The sequence below is a fragment of the Xylona heveae genome (assembly GCF_001619985.1).
Source record: "Xylona heveae TC161 unplaced genomic scaffold L228scaffold_5, whole genome shotgun sequence".
NCBI lineage: Eukaryota > Fungi > Ascomycota > Xylonomycetes > Xylonales > Xylonaceae > Xylona > Xylona heveae.
The window spans coordinates 367613-387344 of record NW_017264197.1 but is presented as its reverse complement, the minus strand read 5'-3'; the positions used below and the strand labels follow the sequence as shown (position 1 = coordinate 387344).

Sequence of the window (19732 nt, the reverse complement as noted above, 5' to 3'; positions counted from 1 at the left end):
ATGTCGCGATAGTATCGCGGGGTGTGAACCGGAAGCAAATTGCTCTGAGATTGTAATGAATGACTGCCAGCAGAGAGATCAGGGTGTGAAGAAATTTCGAGTCAAGCTGCAGTAAGTATAGTCAGAGTGAAGGTCAAAGAGAAACAAGGGGAAACAAAACAGAGATGTTGTCGAAGATGCAGGTCGAATCCAGTAGCATCTCCTTTCATTGACCGGGACGAGTGACGTGACATGTCGGGGCTGCCGACCAAGGAGATGCCGTAGCCGAATCTTCCAGAAACGACAATAACAAGATCATCTTATCTGATAACGACGATTATTGTGATAACAATTCCCTCCATGTTGATGTTCAGAGAGCATGCTTTATACTCTTCTCAGGATACTATCACCAATAATCCTTTACCCAAAAGTCACACCAATCCCCATCTCCTTTCCCCGTTACAGAATTCCACGCAGAGTTCCATTCTGCCGACACGATGGCGGCCCCCCGCCGCCTGCACCTCCTTGTCGCATCGCTGGGTAACCCGCCTCCGACGTACACAAATACATTGCACAGCGCCGGGCATACGGTGTTGCATAGGCTGCGCGAGATTCTTGCCTATCCGGAATTCCACAAGGAAAGTTCAATGGGTGGTGGTCTGGTTACCAGGAGCATATATGCAGACCACAACCCAAAAAACTACTCCGACAGCAATTTCACGCTCTGGCAAAGTCCGAGCTTGATGAATACGTCAGGAAAGGTGGTCAGTGCAGCATGGAAGACGTGGACAAGGCGATTAAAACCTGGCGAGGAAGGGAAATTGGTCATTTTACATGATGAATTGGAGGGACCACTGGGAAGGGTAAAGTTGAAGATTGGAGGAAGCGCAAGGTAAGTGTTATTGGCATCGATCGCTTTAATCGGAGTCCTTATTGATATGTTCGTACTCCAGAGGCCACAATGGAATAAAGTCTTGCATTGCGGCGATGCCAAACCATGAATTTGCGCGCATTGGTATTGGAATTGGCCGTCCGGAAAGTCGGGAAAGCAAGGATGTCGCGCGGTACGTTCTGCGGAAAATGAACGAAAAAGAATTGTACACGATCGAGGAGAGCGCCGGTGAAGTGTTGCAAATAATAAGAGATCTTGTGGGAGAGTGAGGCGTGTGCGGGCTAGTGAGTGATATACGGACGACGATATTTCAAGCAAAGTTTATTCGGAGTTGAAACTTCCTTGACAAAAGCCGACGCTTTCAGTTTAATTCCTCGCATTTACATTGAGGCATCATGATACCCTAGTTTCTAATTTGAAGAATCAACGACGACAGTGAGCCATCGAGCATACCGCATTTTATTTTCTTTTTAGAATAAGGCTGCTTTCATCATTTATACATGGTATATAGAATCTATAAATTCATAAAGGAGAACCTCGAGCAGGTGGTAAGCCGTTGATGATCCAAATTTATAAAATATGTAAGGTGCAAAGATAGAACCCAATGGTTGAGCCTCGCTCAATTAAAAATGTGCGACTGTTTACACGAACGGAAATGCAATGCTAAATAAGGTACTTTTCAACAAAAAGGTGGTGTTTTATCGTCTGGCAGTCTCATTTGTAGATGGTATTGCGCTTGTGGTGCTGGTAGGAGCAGGGCGCTCGTCCTCGTCGGACATGAGGCCTTCCAACTCAAACTCTTCAGCGTCTCTCACATGCGTCATGTCAGACGTGACGCGCGCATGGCCGTTCGGAGCACCGTTGGCCGTTGGCGCGGCGTTGATGTTCTTTTGAGGTTTGGACCAAGCGTACATGGTGTAGATATGCAAAAGCACCAGAACGACTAATGGAAAGATTAGTGTATTAGCATATCAACGAAGTTGGAAATCAGAGTAGAAGACGCAGCTGGGGAGCATACATAAGAACATCAAGAAAGCTATGCTGTAGATGATGAGCACGTATGATACATGAGAAACATCAGCCTGTGTGAGCAGCTGCATTTGTTCTTCAGTCGCGCTCATGAAAAGCAGGCCTGATGCATAGAGGAGCTATTGGAGAGAGCTTGTTAGGACAAGAGTGACCTTTTGGATCCCCATTCAAGGAAACCGGAGCGAAAACTTACGAATGGCGGCAAATACTGGAAACTATTGGCATCGCTTCCATCCTCGGACAAGGTATTCTTATCCTTCAGCACAAACGCGATTTCCACACACCTTGCCGCACCTGCGCCCATGAGAGTGTAGCCGAATACTGCGTGGATCATTGTCGAAAGATGCAGCTCTTGCGGATGACCAGACATGGCCCAACCAGTCAAAAAGATGACAATTCCTGGAATAAGATTGCGCTTCGCACTGCCGTCCCTCTTTCGGCTAAGCCACATTCCGACCATACCGGCCGACCACCAGATGATGCCCATTGATGTGTGTTGCAGATCATTCTTCACCCATGGTCCACCCCAGCGATGCTCGGTGAATGTGTTGACGAATCCCCAAGCCGTGATGATTGCTGAATCAAAGAACTCTTGGCTCCGGCCGGTCCGCTTCAGCCACGCCTGGCCTACAAGCAATAGTATCGTCAGGATGATACCATAAGCAATGAAGGCACTTCCCATGATGAAATGGGCAAGGCATTGACCTAGATGATCGCCTCGGCAAAACCCAAGCGCTGTAATTCCTCCGAAGAGCATCTGAACCCAGCTCACAATCGGGAGCAGCTTTCCGGCAACACCGTGTCCAAGGACAATGTATTTTCTTACGCGGCCATGTATGCCCTTCTCAAGATGAAGTTTGAGGTAGACACCGAGGACAACCTGGACCAAAAGCAAAAGCATGAGGCTTGACGCAAAGGCGCTGTGAACATTTTTGGCAAATTGACGACCTTTATGAGCATGTCCGAGGAAATATCCCAAAATCGAGAGAATAGCTCCGACTGTCTGGAGCGGCACATGCCATCGTGAGCGGACAATCTAATACATTGTTAGTTGGCCTAGTCAAGAATCAAGTAGGGGAAACGTACCCCCAAGACCATGCCGGTCGGGAAAATAATGCCAAAAGCGAGCATCTGAATCGCGATATGAATCCATAAAATTGTGTCCTAATCGAAGAATCAGCAAGTGCCATTGAAATGTGGCTGAAGGGTCGCTGATAAATCTTACCAACGGTTCAGCCGATACAGCCTGGCCCTCGGGGATCTCATCAGTGTGATGCTCATGAGCCTGGGCAGCATTCAGCAAACCCAGGATAAGTAAAATCGATAATTGCAATTCTCGCATCATGGCGGTCAACCTAGATACCCCAAAGGGCGTAAAAGGAGAAATGCTTGACTTGTGGCTGACGGATGATGATGGTGGTGATGATGATGATGCGGCCGGAACGACTGGGTTTAGGTCGAAATAGTGCGGGTTAACCAACGGGCGTCGGCGTTCATCCGGATCCGACCAAAAGTCGGGGATTAGTTAGCGTCACTTTTAATTCAACCAAACGATAAGCCGGATTACCAACGCGAGGGAGGACGATAACAACAACGTCAAAAGGGACACCTCAAACGTTTCAAAGTCCCTTATATTGCTAAAAACAGGATCAGTATACCGGAAATGCACGGCCCCTCTGCAAAGACGCAAGAAGGAGACTCAAATGGGGTTGTACAAAGTAATTGTCATCGCAAAAAAGGGGACCATCCCTTCTGGAACATCCCCAGGGGGAAAAACAAATGTGAAAGCGGGGAAATGAGCTGAGGAATGCGGAAACACCCCTCGATGATTGTTTAGCCCCTGCGCCAATCTTGTATATAGTTGTCGTCGCCCAAAGGCTAATGATACAGGAGAATGAACATATTTGATTGGAAAAGAAAAGAAAAACTGGCCGAGTTCGAGACTGATCCCCATTATTTCTGAATATTAATCGTTTTGTTTGCACTTTTCCAAGCCCAAGAAGCTGCGATGGAGAAGAACGGACAGTTCACGCAAGATCATGATATTGCCGCGTCAGATGCATTGGAGACTTCAACGATTAGCTCCAATGATAGACTCGTTCTTGACTTCCGTCCGCATCGCGTACCAAGCGCACGCTCAACGAGGCCCATGTCCTGGTACGCTGGTCGAATGAGCGCACATCCAGGAGGATTTCTTCACAGAAGGGAGAGTTTGAAGTCTGTATGGCCGAAAAAAGTCCTCACTGCCCTCCGAAAGACCGACAAGGAACCAGCAGCAGATCCCCAATCACCGCCCATGACACCAGTATTCAAAAGTGCTTTCGCGAGCCCAACTTCGTTTTCTGGCCTGGAAACGCTCCCGGCAAAGGTCCTGGGTCGAATATGCGGTCTTCTTCCACCAGCAGAGAATATCGCTCTCAAGTCCACATGTAGGCTTCTTCAAGCGGGTATAGGTGATGTTGGTTATAATCAGCTCGACTTTTGCGCAAAGTTCGCCGTCGCACGACTGTTCGAGCATGACACGGGGCCATTGGAGCTGGACTCCATTGACGATTCCGGGAAGAAAACGCAAACAAAAATGTATCTGTGCATGCTCTGTAAAACAAGACATGCGGCAGATCGATTCGAATCCAAGTCGCATTTCGCGAGTGGGGCCACTAAGGGTATGCTCCAGGAAAGAGCAGCGTCGAGGTTCTGCTGTCTAAACATGCCTCGAGTTATTGTGCTTGATGACCGTAAAACAAATATCACTGATGGTCCCGGTCCTATCCCTATGCTTACAGGCTGCAAGACATGGATCTCGACTAGAGAGCCCATGTGCATGCACTGCGGAAAGTTGTTAGGCTCTGGGACTGGATCTCCGCTAGAGGGACACTCTCGCCGAGAGACATTTGACTCGAACAAGCTGGAAACACTTTGGGAGACGGATGCACACAGCGAGAAAGAAGAATCTCCTGTTGAAAATTCATGCTGTTCGTGCGAGAGCTGCGGTGTGCATATGGTACGAATATACCGTCGGCTTGGACCTCGAGCAGAGGAGATCAAGATTTCATTCCAACGCGCCGCAGACGGGTCACTATTCATAACTGAAACCGAAGGTGCCAGAGGTACGTTTTTCATCTTATATTTTCCATTTCCGCCTCCTTTTTCTTAGCATCGAGGGGTTTCCCCGTGACCTCAACTCACAAGGACATGGTCAGCAATCATTCTTATAATCATACGCTAATGATTTCTCCCTCGCAGCACCAATAAATTTGCCTGTGTGTTACCGATGAATTACTGGGTGCGAGCGGCGTCAAATGTGGTTTTAATGACAGAGGTTACTCTATGGCATTCAATCAGAGCAGTCCATGATTATACTCCTTGACAGATAGTAATAGATTCTTCTCAAAGGTCCCGTATCTCCAATACAGGTGCTAATCAATGCCTTTTAATTTTTTAATTCAAATGACCTAAAATGACTTGCATGATTCTAGGGTGTCAAATATATGGCAGGCTAACATTGAATACAGGGAACAACCGCGGCAGACACAATATATCTCCACCGTCGAGGGGTATGAGGCAGGATTCTATTACAAAAACCAACATCTCCACGACCACAACTCATAAGGGTTTGAAAGGAAGGTAGAAAGTTAGAGAATGGACTCGTCTAACTGCCCAGTGGCCGAAAAAAAGGGGGGATGTGGGCGCCGTAGGCGGCTCGAACAACTTGATTGGCAATACATTGAAAACTGCCAAGTCCCCAGCATATACCGTGTAAAACTGGCCCTTCTCTTTGCCCTTTCTGTGCATGGCAGCGACACTATTCCATTTGTTCACCACGCTCACAATGCGGTGGGTTTCAAAAAAAAAAATTCCTGAGAATAGAAAGGCTGATTGACATGGGAGACAAAAGAGTTCACACTTCTTTTGAAGTGTTGTATCTCTGCCTATGGTATCCAGCGTCAGGTAGTAGACTAAGATTCTTCAAAGTCCTGTCCCATTCTAACTTCGTGGTACGAGAATCGATTTACAGCCATAGGTGACCAACTTGCTGCGAAGAGGAACGAAACTCTTGGAAGCTTTGGGGTTGGCTTACGTGACGGAGGGTAACTTGAGAGATGTGGTTTGGATTCTCACACAGCCCTCATCATCACCGCCACGCCACGGCGCCCACTGGATGTTTTAGAAGTCTAGGACTTCATATATATCCCTGCCTAAGAGTGAATGCAGGCTCTTGAGGTACTGAGGTACCTACGGGATCCCACATAGCCCAGACCATATCCCTCTCCTGCCTGAGTCCATCTGGCCTAAGCAGGTATAGTTTCCTTGGCTGGGTGTTGCGAAGCGGCTGCATTTGGAGAAGATTTCGAGATCGTAGGCAACGGTGCGCTACCACAATGGACATCACAGCCCACGATACGTGACGCGCAAATATTGCTTTCTAATTTTGAAGGCTAGCCGTAGAAATATGCAGCGCAGGTCTTCAAGAGGATTCGCTCCGGAAAGATCTTGCTAGATGCCTGGGTGATTCGTTGAAACAAGAGGTCCGGAGTTGCCTTCCCCTCAAAGTTTCAGCATTGTAGGTAGGGTTACCAGCTTTTACAAGCAGCACCGCAACCACGACTCGCACCCGCTCGGATTCACGACTCGATATCGAATATGATTATTATCCCGGTTCGTTCTGGATGTCAATTTCATATTCTTCGCCTCAGTTGACTCGATTTCGGAATCTATTCAGCTACGTTAATCTTTGTAAGCAAGCAATTACTCTTGCGCATTGTCATCTATTTGACTTCGGCGTAGGTGTCCACCGATGTCGTAGACCGCTCTCCTTCAACTTGGGAGTTCTGCCATCAAATAAACCACCTAGACCTTTCGGCGACCCTGATGGTGTTCCCACCTTTGACAAGAGCCTTTGAGCCGCAGGCGTAAGGTTCCCGGGGTTGACGCGCGTTTGGCTCGTGAATTTAGGGACAGGCGTGTTGGGCGAACTCCCAAGTTGCGGAGTTGATTTCCTCTTGTTCTTCGCAACACGTTCAACCATTCGATGGTGAAGGTCTTCGCGGCGGCTTTTATCCTTGATCTTAAATGGGTTTGGTGTTGTGTCAATGGGCCCTCCCAGGCGCAGAGGCGAATAATCATTCCAAGAAGAATCACTCAGATTTGATGGTGCAGGGGTTGGCTCCGGGTCGACGAAAGCATAACCATTAACACGGGGAGTAGCAGTGCCGGAGAACCCAGGCTCAGTTGATGTCGCACGAGGTCGACCACAAATGGCGTCTTGAACAGCTGACAAGGAGGGCGAGGGCGGCACACTTCCTAGTCGAGGGCCGTCAGCTGATATTGGATGCAGCTGCAAACGAGTATTGTCGTAGATTACTGCCTTAGGACCAGCCTTGGAGGCTTCCTCAGCAGCTTGTTGAACCGTTTTGTGGGTGTCTTCAATTGAATCCGGCTTGAACATGAGCTGATTTTCAGGTCGGGATTTCCACGCATCGGGCTTCGCGGGGCGGTCATCGGGCGCAGTGATTTCTAGCTGTGACTTTCCATCTTCAGACTCGCGCGCCTTCCATTCTTCCAGCAGTTTTTGCTCGCGCTGGCGGTGCGCAATCTGCCGCGGAGCAGGGATCTTATTATCGTGCCACAACCAAGCATATTTTTGAGCTCGCTTCTCGTTTTGCTTGTCAAGCAGCTTGTTGAAGCTCTCATTATCCTCACTCGTATATTTCGCTTGAAATGAACTCAAGCTCATGTTCGTATCGACCTCAGGTTTCTTCTCTATTTCTGTCACCGATGTCGCATCCGATGCAATTGATACTGGTGTATCTCCTCCCCAACCCCGCGGCGTCTCGGTTCCTTGTGCAATGCGCGGAGTAGCCAAGCTTGTTCCTCTTCTTCCTCGTGCACGCCGACCATCTGGCCCGGGCGTCATGACTTGAGTCAGCTTCCTTCCGGCTTCCGTAATCCATTCCCGGTCCCGCGATTCCAAGGCATCCAGATATTCCTGCTGCGACTGCGTCTCCAGTAGGCCAGGAAAGAAGTCCCGAGCAATGATATGAGATAGAGCATCAGTGTAGTCGTCTTCATCTATTACGGTGGCAGGGCGCTTTATTCGTTTTCGGGGAGGTGGTGGAGGCATTAAAGCTGCATCCTCCGCTCGTCTGGTGATGAGAGCCTTGCTAGGCTCCGACGAGGACGTCATGGCGAGAAATGATGTCAACGAGGAGCTTACGGAATATTGATTTTGCTGAAATCAAACATTCATGACTAGACTATTGTAAGAACAGTGTGAATACTTTTGGGTATCTTTGAATTTGAATGAAGTGATAAAGAAAGATATGCTGGGAAAGTGAAGACTTGACGTTTGTCAGTGCACGCCACATCGTAAGCGGCAAAACATTAATCCGGATTCAGGGTTGTCATCCTAGTCCCTGGAACACCCTTCGCGCGCAGCTAATCGGCAACTGCCGCAATTCAAATACGGCACATGGTTTGGAGACTGTAACTCAATTTTAACGGTAGTGTTATTGGTTTTTCTAGATGAGAACCTGGCCCACAATCATTATCCAATTCCACTGAAATCAGTGCGCGTCTCGATTATATATTCTGAACTTCTGAAGAAATTCTGTATTCAGCATGACGGCGGTGTCTGCAACCGACCGCGCGCCTACAGAACCACAACCACTGCAGCATATTTCTTCGGAGACCAGACTCTCTAAGAAACGGCTAAATGATTCCGACGATTCTGAAGAGACAGAAGACATTCCGATCAGAAGATATATAGGAGTGCCTCTTAAACAATACCAACCTTGGGCTTACCTCCAACTCGAGTTACTCTTCGCACCGCCTTCTTCCGCACCTCCCTCGGTTGATAATATCACAGTTCGTACAAACCTTACGACCGCGCTGCACCAGTTTCTTGGCCTCACCGGAACTGCAATTCCAATCGATCTGCTCAAAGTTCAAGGTAGACAAGCGTGGCTTCGGGTGGCTCAAGAGGATATGGGCGCGGTCGTCGCCGCTGTGAGCGGCTGGGTAGGCGGAGGTGGAACCACAGCGGACGCCGAAAGCATAGGGTGGAGGGTGCACGCGACAGGAAATTGGCTTGCAGGGATGATTTCCGGGGGTGGCCAGGAACTTTTTCATGGGTAATACTGGAACATGAAGCTGAAAACTATTGCCTTTTACCATGGGTACAGGAAGATGCCTCGACTGAAATAAAGGATTGATGCCCCGATGGTGCTTCAGAAGATATTCTGCCGTCCGTCACATTTTTCCGTATAAATTTCGGAGTAGAGGAGCTCAGGCAACCTTTCGAACCTCATCCAGTTTGGAGTATCTTATCGTTGAATGCACAAACTCACCACAAAAAGCATTCACAAATGGATACTGCGACGCATGTCAAACGGGTCAAAGTTGAAGGTTGTTTTTTTTTTTCCACTAAGGTTGGTGACGATGTAATGGCCAAAGTCACCACAGCCACGGTTCGACAAGGATGAAACAATTTGTAAAGACAACCTAGGTCCTTGGTTTTCATTCATCAACAGACGCACAGGCTGACAGAGATACAGACTTTTTGACGCCAATAATACCCAGATGGATTCATCGCTAACGGATCGATGACAATGCCATGCAGTACTATATACGATGCCATAATACAACGTTTCCCGACATCATATATCAGGATCATAGAAATGAGAACGCCAAAAAGATGATTTATGGGCTACCTATTGCGACCCGGACGCCTAGATTCGCCGCAAGATGCCAGAAAGCGTAAAAGAGATTCACAGCGGTAGAAAATCCGGTGGAAAACAGAAGATTCAGAAATAAACACGCTAAGCCTTTACGAGTGCTGGCTAACCGTTTTTTGACATGCTGTTTGCTTTTTCAAATTTCTTATTCAATTCCCGAATGACATATATCACATCATCGACATCAGAGAACTCTGGGCATATGCCTAATACATCTGTTAGCACTAGGACGGATAAATTTCCCCAGCTGGGGTTTGATAAACTCGGGAGACAAGCTTACCATTGGCTTGATATCTGGGTGTGGAACGGCGTCGAACTTATGGTATTCAAGTTTAAGCTCTGGACCAATGTTGATATAAGCACCCTTGTTTTCGGTGCTATCGCAGTATTTAGGTGCAGAGAAGACTGAAATCAAAGTGATTAGTATCGTCGTCTAAAATGAAAAACATATAAAACAACACAAAGTATATACCTGTGATACAGCGTCCATCGTGCTCGACCTCGTAACCTTCCATACGGACCTCGTGACTGCGGATGACGGCCTCCAAGCCGTTCTTTTCGCAGAACCGTTTCGTAACATCAGGGCCAAACTGAAGCCCAACGCCCCGCTTACTGGGGCCTCTGCCAGGTAGCGGCTGAGGGTCTGTCCATAACATTTCCATCATCAACCCTTCCTGACCAGGCTGTCTCTGATTGTGTCTGTTGAGCTTCCGAATGTCGTCAAGGGAGGTGTTGTCATCAGAGAAGAGGCCGCCGTGCAGGGTGAAAAACTTGTCTCCAATGAGGGTAGCAAGAGGGAGAGCAGAGAAACTTTCGGAAAAGAGCTTGAAGACTCGCTCGTTGTACTTGGCCCGGCATTCTCCCTCAAAACCGTAGGCGCGGTTCATATCGTCCGTCTCGTGGTTACCGCGATTGAGGAAGAAACCATCCGGTCGGAGCCACTTGTATGCGTAAAGGAGGAGAGCAACTTCGGTTGACCACGATCCACGATCGACGAAATCACCATTGAAGAGATAGTGATGCGCGTCGGATGGGAAGCCGTTCAAACGGAAGATTTCAAGAAGATCGAAGAATTGGCCTATCCAATAATTAGCACGTGAAAAAAATATCGATCGAAATAGTAGAAGACCCAAGCGACCTACCATGCGTGTCACCGCAAACAGTCAATTTCTTGCCCTTTTCAACGCCAACTTCGACCATGGTCGGTTCGTTGTATGTAATTTCCTTGACCGCCAAAATAATCTGGTAGACGTATTTCTTGTGAATCTTCTTGCCATTCTTGAAGCGCTCAATCATGTCATGAATGAATTCTTGAGTCATTTTTTTCTCCAAACGAACGCCATCATAACTATCTTCCACAGTCATGTTGTCCAAGTCCAGGCCTTCAGCAGCTGACGGAGCATCGCCAACCTCTATGGCTCTGAGAAACTCCACACGTCGCACTATCTTCTCGCACTCTGCGAGACGGATCTTCGCTTCCTTGTCATGGGGAGCGCGCTTGACCACGTTCTTGAAATCTTTGAGCGCCTCGCGGGAGTTGAGGATGGCAGTGTTTGCGATGGCTCTCCGGTAGTATGCCTAAGGGAGATCATAATCAGCGACCGGAATGTGCATTAACACACGGAGGCCATTCAGTGCTCACCTTGACATAGTCGGAATCCAATTCGATCGCCTTCGTCGCGTCCGCAATTGCAAATCCATAAGCCTCGAGCTTGATATGTGCCTACACATGGTCATAAGCCTTGATCACGAGGATTATTTGCCGCGGCTTCCGCGGGCTAGAAGAGGGATGAATGTGGGGTAATACTTGAGCGCGATTACAGTAAAAGGCAGGTTCCTTATCGTTGGCCTCAATTGCCTGTGTATAAAAGTCTATGGCGCGGGGCCAGTCATGCTCTTTGAACGCGGCGTTGCCTTTGTTCTTCAGGGCGACGGCATCCTCCGCCGAAGTCATGATGTCTCTAATGTTCTAAAAATTCTCCGAGCGGCGCGAAACGCAAAATGATGAAGTATATAAGACAAGACAAGACACTCTTGCAGGAGATCAAATCCAAAAGAGGGGCAAAAGAGAACGAAAGAAGTTATGTGGGGAATGAGAGACGGGGAGTCGACTTGCAGATGAGTCGTCGTTGGTCCGAGGTCGTGTGCCTGACGACCTTCGTGCGCCTTCGGCTGAAGCCGCTTCTGCCTACTCAAAGTGTACCATCGAAGCCCGTACCTTCAATGCTTAATCAGGCGGTGAAGGTACTTTTGCCACAGTTCCTCCCGCATAAGAAATCTTTCTTCTGGCGATGTTGCCTGCGAGTACCTGATCCGGATTAGTGGATGGCAGATGCATGTCTGATTGTTAACGCTAACGCAGTATGGCCGAAAGATCCGTGCTTTTGCCTCTTGCCTCATGGGATTCGCTTATTTCATCAATCACAAACTTTAGGATTATCATATCTCATCAGTTAAGACAAGATGATCCTGGACACGTTTGACGACAGCAGACAACTCGGCAACCCTGTGGCTGTTTGACATCCTTTCCTTGAGAGAGCTTGTCTAGATTCCCGCAGAAACTTTCTGGTTGACTCTGGTCTTCAGAGCGAGGCAAGAGAACCGGAGTGTCTTTGATGAGCGGGGTCTCTACGCTCAAGGTACTCTAATACGAATAGCTCGATTGACAACGACTCCTTTTGCTTAGTATTAACAGGCACCCAATGTCATCCAACTTTGTCACCCCGGGGCAACAGCGAGGCCTCCGCGCCTGCATGGTGTGCTCAATCGTCCAGCTCCAAAGCGTACGTATTCTCCGCAACACTCTGAAATACCCATTGCAACCTCGCTGACTCACTTTTGAAACCTAGAGGTTTATGCGCGAAGGCTGCCCCAACTGCGAAGAGTTCCTACACCTTGCCGGGTCTGCAGACGCAATTCAAGAATGCACATCGCAAGTCTATGATGGCTTGATCACCCTTGCCGATCCCGCTTCATCCTGGGTAGCCCGCTGGCAGCGGCTGGACGGTTACGTTCCTGGTGTTTATGCCGTCAAGGTCATTGGGCAGGTGAGTGTCACGGCTCGCCTGTGTGCTGAAAGCCCTAGCAGCTGGAAAACATGTCGCTAACTCCTCGAAAGCTGCCCGAGGACATCATTCAAAATGCTGAGGAATCCGGCGTGAAATATATTCCGTGAGTGTGATACATATTTATTTTCCTTAGTTGACTCACTCTCGCATTTGCTGATCCTGTTGCTTTCCGACAGTCGTGATGGCAGCGCCTCGAACGACGACCAATAGGAGAAGTTCGATAATACCTTTACTATTTCGGCGACACAAATGGAGTTAGGCTAGGCGCATAAGGTGCTTTTCAATGACGACATCAAGTTTATCGAGGGGTTGGTTTTTCATTCCGAGAAGTCCTCTCCCTTCATCATGATCTTATGTTCTCATGTCGTTCTCTTCGAATATGCATTGGGATGGTGCTCCGCACTTGCTAAGCGAATCTACAAAATAATGCGATGCAACATTGTCGAGAGACAGCGGGATATTTCTGCTCAAGGTGACGCCTGCTCTCGTCTTGGGTTGATGTCTTTCAAGCATCTCTTCACAACATGCCGCGACTTTGGTCAGCACTATTAGAAACGAGGATCAAAGGATAAATGCTCTCCAAAAGTTGAGGATCCATGATATGGTGGCGTAATATTTTTTCGTCGATAATGGATAAATCATATAATGCTTGACTATATATGGGTGTCGTAGCAAGCGGGAAAGGGAAAAGTATTAGATAGATAGTATAGGCTTCTAAGGTGCAAGAGAAAAAGAAAACGCATTTAAAGCCCAATGCCGCAACAACTCCAGAAGATGGTTCTGCACAAGTCTATCATGTACCATATCGAACCATTACCCTGCGAAACCTAAATGCTGGTTGTCTGTTCTTCAGAACCATGCACAAGAACACGAATTCCGCTCGCTCTTTCTTGCGCCGAGTGTCTTATCATTGTTACGGTTTTCATGGGACGCTGCCCGCTCATAAGTCCCATCACGTCATTGAGAATGTCTGGACTTTGAGGTATTTCTCCGAGCTGAATCCGGTCGCCGAGAACAGCCGGCATTTCCTTCAATCTGGCAAAAGGATAAGCCGAAAGAATCCACGATCGGAGCCTCGCAACACAATCGCAAATCTAAAGTATTGCCGGCCCCATTATCCCCATATACCCATAAAGACCATCACAATGAGTGCTATGCCAACAACATTTCTCACACTACCAAATCTTGCCTCGGCAGCATTCAAATAATATGCAGCGCCCAAATAACTGCACGTGATTACCCCTCTGTCATTTCGCATGCCGTAGCTTACTTCCAGCCCCTTCTTGCGCAAAGGACACCCGAAACCTAAGCTAGCCGGGCAACTTTGAACAATCGAGTAGCACAGGTCCTCGCAGGGGAGAATCTCCTTGTACGGCCCGGGCTGGATCATTTCGTCAATAAGCGGATTGCGCGAGGAATTCGACGCAACAGAGTAGAGAGCCGCGCGGACAGCGGCATACCAGTCATATCCGAATGGGCTGTTGCTGGTGCCGGGCAGGGTGGATGGCGGGACAGATACAGGGGATGACGAAGGTAACGAAAGAAGGGAGGAACCTGAAGGCAAGGCGGAGCCGGGTATGGCAGTTGCTGAAGATGAGGCTATTGCGGAGAGATATGATGATGGCGAGGATGCATTGGAAATTCGTTGGGAGGGGCTGAGAGAAGTTCCATTAATGAATCGCTGGGCGACGTTGCGCGGTTGAAGGAAAGGAAGGTCAGATGAGAAGTCGGCGCAGCGGGGAATGGTCACTGCGCAAAGCCACGTTTTGTAGTCCCTGCTGCAGTCGTCACAATCGCGGGCAAGAGAGTATTGCGCGGAACTAGTGGTATTGCAGGGCGTCTGCTGAAGAGAGTAAGAGAAGTTTTTGAACAGACTGGCGGCGTGGGTGTCGTAGAGTTCGGTGAGGACACCGATATTGGGGTATGTTTTAGGATTGGAGGGGACGGCATAGGCAACTTCGCTGCAGAATGATAAGTTGAAAATGACTTGGCAATTGCCATCTGGTGGAAGAGCATTGAGTTAGTGACTTTTCAAGGTTTGGGGACTTTTGTGATTTGACAATACCAGTCATGGTGGTGAAGTTCATTGTCTGCCAAACTTTCCCACCTCCTCCGACAACTCCGGCACCTTCCTTGGTAGAATTTCCTTGCATTGCAAGAATTCCGTGATATGTCGAGTGTCCTTTCAGTCCCTGGATATAAAACTGCTCCTTAGGCTTATTGCCTAATCCTCGCAATGTCATTCCTGAAGTCACCATGTCGGCCCCTTGACCGTCATCGATGCCAGCAATTTCGGCGTTATGCTTCAATCCACAATATGAGTGTTCAAGACCGCGTATCTTTGTTTCGTTGACATTGTTCGCGAACATGACGAACGGTGGCGCGGTTCTGTTCCACGCTTGGAAGATTGGAGAGTCTGAAGCTGTCTCCGTGAGATTGTCAGTGATGAGGAGGGCAGAGTACGTGTCGCTATCCACAAGATGTAGGTTCGGTCTCCAGAGCTCAACACTATGATATGGAGCGTCAATGGATACCGCAACGTCATAATTCCAGATGCCCGAATATGACGAATTTGTAGGTGCAACCACCGATATGTATACATCACTAGTAGCATTAAATGTGATCTCGGCAAAGCCACCATATGCTGTAGCGTTGATCTGATTGTTATCCGTAGTCACCTTGGGGCCCGGATGCTCATTTGCCGAGGTATTTGTAGCAAAGAGTTGCAGTTGCGGGGGTGGATCGTAATTGCGGGAATCTGTCGCCGATGGTTGCAAGCACGCGTTCAAGGTGATATATACCGTCCGTGAACTATTACTGCTATTCCCATCTTCATCTTGACGCTTGTCCAAAGGTCCGTTGCCTCCCCAGCGAATATTCCATGCCATATCCGACTCAAGATCTTCTTCAAGATTCAGCAGATCCTTTCCATCTGCAGTATCCAGCCATCTTGCCTTGACCGGAGAAGGCAACCCGGTTGAAGTCGGAGCATAAGAGCCCCAGAGCGCAGAACTTGGAAAAACGTAAGATTGAGACTTTCCTTGGGAGATATCCAAGTTCTTTGGATCATTATTCGATAGCGCAGTGACTCCCGGGGGCGCTCGTCCATCAATTCCGCGACTAAGCCCCGCAAATTCAGCCTCGTATCTCCCCGTTTCCTCGTAAACTTCGTCTTCGCTGGCATTTTCGTCTAATATAAAGCCGACCACGTCCTCTTCCGGGTTCAGTTCGAATGATAACGGATGGTTGTGGTCGATATGTGCTACTGAGTCGGCGTCGGAGGCATACGCAAATTGCGGATGTGTTATTGAAAGGTACAGTATAACGAGTATTAAAGATGCGGTAAGCGAAGCCGCAAATCGGGACTGCAGAGGCGTGAGCTTGGGAAAGTGCATCGTGGTTCTTCAAAGCTCTGGCTTCTAGATTGAACGTCGTTCGATGAGGCGCCAGAGTGCGTCTTGAGGCTCCGAATCCATGAATCCCTCTGGAACAGAATCCCGCAATGCTGTAAGTGCGGCAAGTATCCAGACACTTTTCCGTGCGATAATTGGCCCGCAGATGTGCAATCCACAGATATAAATGGATTCACTCCATATAAAATGAAGTTCTAATCGTTATGGAAGAAAGGTCAGCAGAAAGAGCCGTGGTGACAGTTCCTGCCTTGCCTATCGAACAGAGAAGCAGCTTATCCCAATTGCATGGCTGATATGACTAGCAGATGATATGGATCGAAGCTCGCATCGAGGGTTGTTGTTTGGAACAGGATTAATGCCGACAAGGCGGGCGAAGTGTGGCTATGATATGATAGTGACGCGGCCCAGGAACGAGTCTTGAATTGCGTGTTACTATGGAAGTAGGCTAAACCAGCTATCTCGGATTCTATAAGTCTGTCTTGGATGAGATCTTGAAGAGCAAATATCTGCGAGATTTATTGAAGAAAAAAGAGATTTCGTTTGAATTTGCATGGAATCCGATAAAAGGGCAAGCAACAACAAAATAGCAGCGATTAGTTACTGAGGCTCCCTCTCGGTTCGGTTCGGAGTTAAAAGTCAGGGTCTTTCCGGTCGGAATTTCATGCCCATCCAATCGCTATAATCGGTAAACTCCTTAGCCACGAGCTATAGCTAAACTTAGGTGCCTGGGTGACAGGCGCCCTACCAATCCTGTAAGACAACAATAACCTCTAAGAAGCACTTGGCAACCTACCACGTTGACACTCCCAAATTGATTCAATCTGATCGTGAAAGTATGACCCTCCCATTCATGTCTCACAGATTATAAATCTTATAACACAATAGAAGGCCACAGATTGACAGAGGGAGTCAACAAATAGAGCTTCAAGTGCTTGAATGGGCATATAAAGATATCGTTGCTGTCACACACGTGCGCGATGCAAAATAGATATGATACAAGGCTTTTCCAGTCGTCTCAATGGGAACATGCGGGTACAAAGAGTCAGAGCAACAGTCAGGCTCTGCGAAGAAGCGTGCATGCCTCATCATGCGCCGTGAAAAGCCAGGATAACAAAGACTAGTAAACTCAGTGACCGCTAACAGAGCTTTAAATACAATGGGGAGGTGTGTCGCTGATCCAACATCACAACAGAAGTGTCACCAGATGCGCCAATTGCGAACAATTTTCCTGCGACCGCTCAACAGAATGCTGGACGGAACAATGACTTCAGCACTTTGACAATGACTGATTCGAAGCTCATGATCTACCAAAGAATTTTGTGTTTTCAAGAGCAGCGATAGCGACTATGGCTAATCATCAGTGGAGTTCCTCACTGTTCACGGAGAGATCTGGGTCAAATTGGTGATCTTCAGGGGTTTCAGGATATTGTTGCTCGTCATCTAATTCTTCAGAGCCGGCGCGATCAGGATCCTCTTCACCTGGCTCGTCCTTTCTTTGCGCATCGTCATAGCCTTTGCGATTCTGACTTCCCTTGCTGGCCAAATGCTCCTCTTCTTGTTCGGCATTTTCTGCTGCAGCGGCAGATTCAAGCAGCAGTTGCTTTGCCAGAACATCAGCCTTACTGGGTCGCCCACGCTTCCTCTTTCCAGGTGTAGCACTCGGGGTTGAAGGCGTTGACTTGGGTTTTGAGGTCTTAGTCGGAGGCAAGGGCTCGCCTCGGGCCGCGGCCGCTTCAGCGCGTGCCTGAATATCAGCCTTACTCGGCCGTCCACGTTTTCTCTTTGGGAGACCTTCTTCAGAAGCTTTAGTGGCTCCAACTCTGGCGGCTGGTTCGGATGCTGTGGAGAGAGGAGGGCGCGGTTGCAGCGCTCTCCCCGCTGGGGTTGAAGCTTCGACAACCGAGAGGGTTCGTTTTTTGGCCACCGATCGAGTTGCACTGTCAAGTGGTGTGCTATGTTCCTGCTTCAACAATTCGCGAAAGATTATCTGACAATCCTCCACAGAACGACCTATAATTTGATCTTCAGTTGCCATTCGCACAGCACTTTGCGCTCATGAGGGCAAGTTGGCAATATGGCATACCTCCAGGCAGAGCAACTTGATTCCATGCCGGCTTGAGCCCATTTTCTTTGATGAAAGACAGCAGTGAGTCTGGGGCCACTGATGAGGCCTTTATAATCTCCGCCAGCAGACGTTTCTATCATGCGAACATCAGCTTAGATGTATTCTGTATGTACAGCGAATCATGTCCAGCTTTAGACCATTTCGTCAATTCAATCGGCCTTCACCTAATCGCGCATTGAAGAGAAGCTTTGTTGCAACCTCATGCCTCTGAACTCTGAAAAGAAAGGGCAACCTACCTTTTCATGCTGGGTCCAATTAGCTTCACCAGACGCCATGTTATTCCAAGTCTCAAGCGCCTTAGGGTCGAGTGCAAAATGTCTTGGAACAGTTTAAAAGCGTGACATATATTAGTAAAGGAGTGACCAATTTGCGAAAATGCGATCCAGATAAGCTTGGCTAAGCTTGAAATGTGCTGTTGTTTACATCGATCAAGCCAGGCGCGGTTCGAATGCGAGGGTGGCCGTTTCGCGACAGCCAACCAGCGGGGAACAGGAGACGCGAATTATTATCGCAAACAAGCGATATCGCTTGTCAATATAGCGTATTTCCTGGAATGCAAGCACTGACGTTTATGAGTGCTATGATGAGTATCATCCATGAACGAACTGGAAGGCAAGCGAAAGAGAAGCTGTTTGCTCTGTTAAAATAAAAACAGGAAAGTATTGGGGTATATATACCAGGAAGCGTCGTGGGAAAATGGAGAGGCGGGAAAACGAGCAATAAAATAATGGGGGGCAATATACACAATACCTAGGTAGGTCGGTCAGTAGTTAAGGTATATACTCCGTACAATCATAGCGCTAACCTTATTGAAGTTCTTCAAGCAACTCAAGGATTGGATTATGATATTAATTAAGAGCATTAAGCCATTGATAGAGAAGATGTTATTTATACCCTATCACCTGAGCAACATCATCTATTTTTTTTTTTTCTCAAACTACTCGTTCCTTTGTCTTTTCAGAACTGAGACGGTTTTCTACAGTTATAGGGAAGTGGCTTAATGTTAAGGGGAAAAGCCCGGTCCCCTATTGATTTCGGCATCAGAAACAATCGAATGCAGCCTAGCGATTTCCATTTCAGTTGGAAGCTGCATAACATACCATGTGTCCTGGCCACACCAAAAGTCTCTGCGTGTTTCCAATAGCGTTCTGCGTCAAATGACAACCAACGCATTTCAATCGATATCAACGTTCCTGGCGGATTGTGCCTGGTCGCCAGCCGACAACCCAAGAGAGACAATCGCCGTCATTCAGAGTCGCTATATAGCGTCCAGGTTACCAAGTAACGCGTCCAAAAGGGTTGAAGGCGATCTCGATTTGAAGCTCCCTGAATCCCGCTCTTGCGCTGCGGGCTCGGGGCACCCCGTTTGGCGGCTTATCGCTTCCTTCCCATCATGGCCTCCTGGCCTTCAATCCATCTCTGGAGAGTCTCGTCTTATTAATGTACAGATGAGAAACGATTAGTATGACGGCTCGTCTCGAATTTTCTCTGGA

General features: G+C 48.2%; 10 protein-coding genes across 10 annotated transcripts; 4 read left to right on the top strand and 6 right to left on the bottom strand.

Annotated features, from left to right (window-relative positions):
* Positions 1 to 317: 317 nt before the first annotated feature.
* On the top strand, positions 318 to 1461 carry L228DRAFT_260769 (peptidyl-tRNA hydrolase). The gene is made up of 2 exons (XM_018334287.1): positions 318 to 871; positions 933 to 1461. Exons 1-2 carry the CDS (start codon positions 477 to 479, stop codon positions 1138 to 1140), a joined length of 603 nt encoding a protein of 200 aa, XP_018188158.1. The 5' UTR covers positions 318 to 476; the 3' UTR covers positions 1141 to 1461.
* On the bottom strand, positions 1324 to 3353 carry L228DRAFT_229761 (hypothetical protein). The gene is made up of 5 exons (XM_018330515.1): positions 3126 to 3353; positions 2987 to 3064; positions 2094 to 2936; positions 1890 to 2019; positions 1324 to 1814 (listed from the first exon to the last, which is right to left on the bottom strand). Exons 1-5 carry the CDS (start codon positions 3243 to 3245, stop codon positions 1570 to 1572), a joined length of 1416 nt encoding a protein of 471 aa, XP_018188157.1. The 5' UTR covers positions 3246 to 3353; the 3' UTR covers positions 1324 to 1569.
* A 55-nt stretch (positions 3354 to 3408) lies between these two features.
* Positions 3409 to 5357, top strand: L228DRAFT_129527 (hypothetical protein). Its single transcript, XM_018329092.1, has 2 exons — positions 3409 to 5007; positions 5144 to 5357. Exons 1-2 carry the CDS (start codon positions 3909 to 3911, stop codon positions 5173 to 5175), a joined length of 1131 nt encoding a protein of 376 aa, XP_018188156.1. The 5' UTR covers positions 3409 to 3908; the 3' UTR covers positions 5176 to 5357.
* Positions 5358 to 6662: 1305 nt separating this feature from the next.
* On the bottom strand, positions 6663 to 8084 carry L228DRAFT_267988 (hypothetical protein; the record flags this gene model as incomplete). Its single annotated transcript, XM_018335056.1, has 1 exon — positions 6663 to 8084. The coding sequence occupies one exon, from the start codon at positions 8082 to 8084 to the stop codon at positions 6663 to 6665; it is 1422 nt and encodes a 473-aa protein (XP_018188155.1).
* A 434-nt stretch (positions 8085 to 8518) lies between these two features.
* Positions 8519 to 9034, top strand: L228DRAFT_238533 (hypothetical protein; the record flags this gene model as incomplete). The annotated part of the gene is made up of 1 exon (XM_018331057.1): positions 8519 to 9034. One exon carries the CDS (start codon positions 8519 to 8521, stop codon positions 9032 to 9034), a length of 516 nt encoding a protein of 171 aa, XP_018188154.1.
* A 763-nt stretch (positions 9035 to 9797) lies between these two features.
* On the bottom strand, positions 9798 to 10887 carry L228DRAFT_129452 (Metallo-dependent phosphatase). The gene has a single exon (XM_018329090.1). It carries the CDS (start codon positions 10776 to 10778, stop codon positions 10023 to 10025), a length of 756 nt encoding a protein of 251 aa, XP_018188153.1. The 5' UTR covers positions 10779 to 10887; the 3' UTR covers positions 9798 to 10022.
* Positions 10888 to 11311: 424 nt separating this feature from the next.
* L228DRAFT_246932 (hypothetical protein) lies at positions 11312 to 11910 on the bottom strand. The gene has a single exon (XM_018332519.1). The coding sequence runs from the start codon at positions 11585 to 11587 to the stop codon at positions 11357 to 11359; it is 231 nt and encodes a 76-aa protein (XP_018188152.1). The 5' UTR covers positions 11588 to 11910; the 3' UTR covers positions 11312 to 11356.
* Positions 11911 to 12145: 235 nt separating this feature from the next.
* L228DRAFT_129455 (putative transcriptional elongation protein Spt4) lies at positions 12146 to 13235 on the top strand. Its single transcript, XM_018329091.1, has 4 exons — positions 12146 to 12416; positions 12483 to 12680; positions 12752 to 12804; positions 12878 to 13235. Exons 1-4 carry the CDS (start codon positions 12336 to 12338, stop codon positions 12909 to 12911), a joined length of 366 nt encoding a protein of 121 aa, XP_018188151.1. The 5' UTR covers positions 12146 to 12335; the 3' UTR covers positions 12912 to 13235.
* Positions 13236 to 13815: 580 nt separating this feature from the next.
* Positions 13816 to 16096, bottom strand: L228DRAFT_267984 (hypothetical protein; the record flags this gene model as incomplete). Its single annotated transcript, XM_018335055.1, has 2 exons — positions 13816 to 14702; positions 14767 to 16096. The coding sequence occupies 2 exons, from the start codon at positions 16094 to 16096 to the stop codon at positions 13816 to 13818; spliced, it is 2217 nt and encodes a 738-aa protein (XP_018188150.1).
* Positions 16097 to 17461: 1365 nt separating this feature from the next.
* Positions 17462 to 18879, bottom strand: L228DRAFT_246926 (hypothetical protein). Its single transcript, XM_018332518.1, has 3 exons — positions 18476 to 18879; positions 18198 to 18312; positions 17462 to 18124 (listed from the first exon to the last, which is right to left on the bottom strand). The coding sequence occupies exons 1-3, from the start codon at positions 18512 to 18514 to the stop codon at positions 17472 to 17474; spliced, it is 807 nt and encodes a 268-aa protein (XP_018188149.1). The 5' UTR covers positions 18515 to 18879; the 3' UTR covers positions 17462 to 17471.
* Positions 18880 to 19732: the final 853 nt, after the last annotated feature.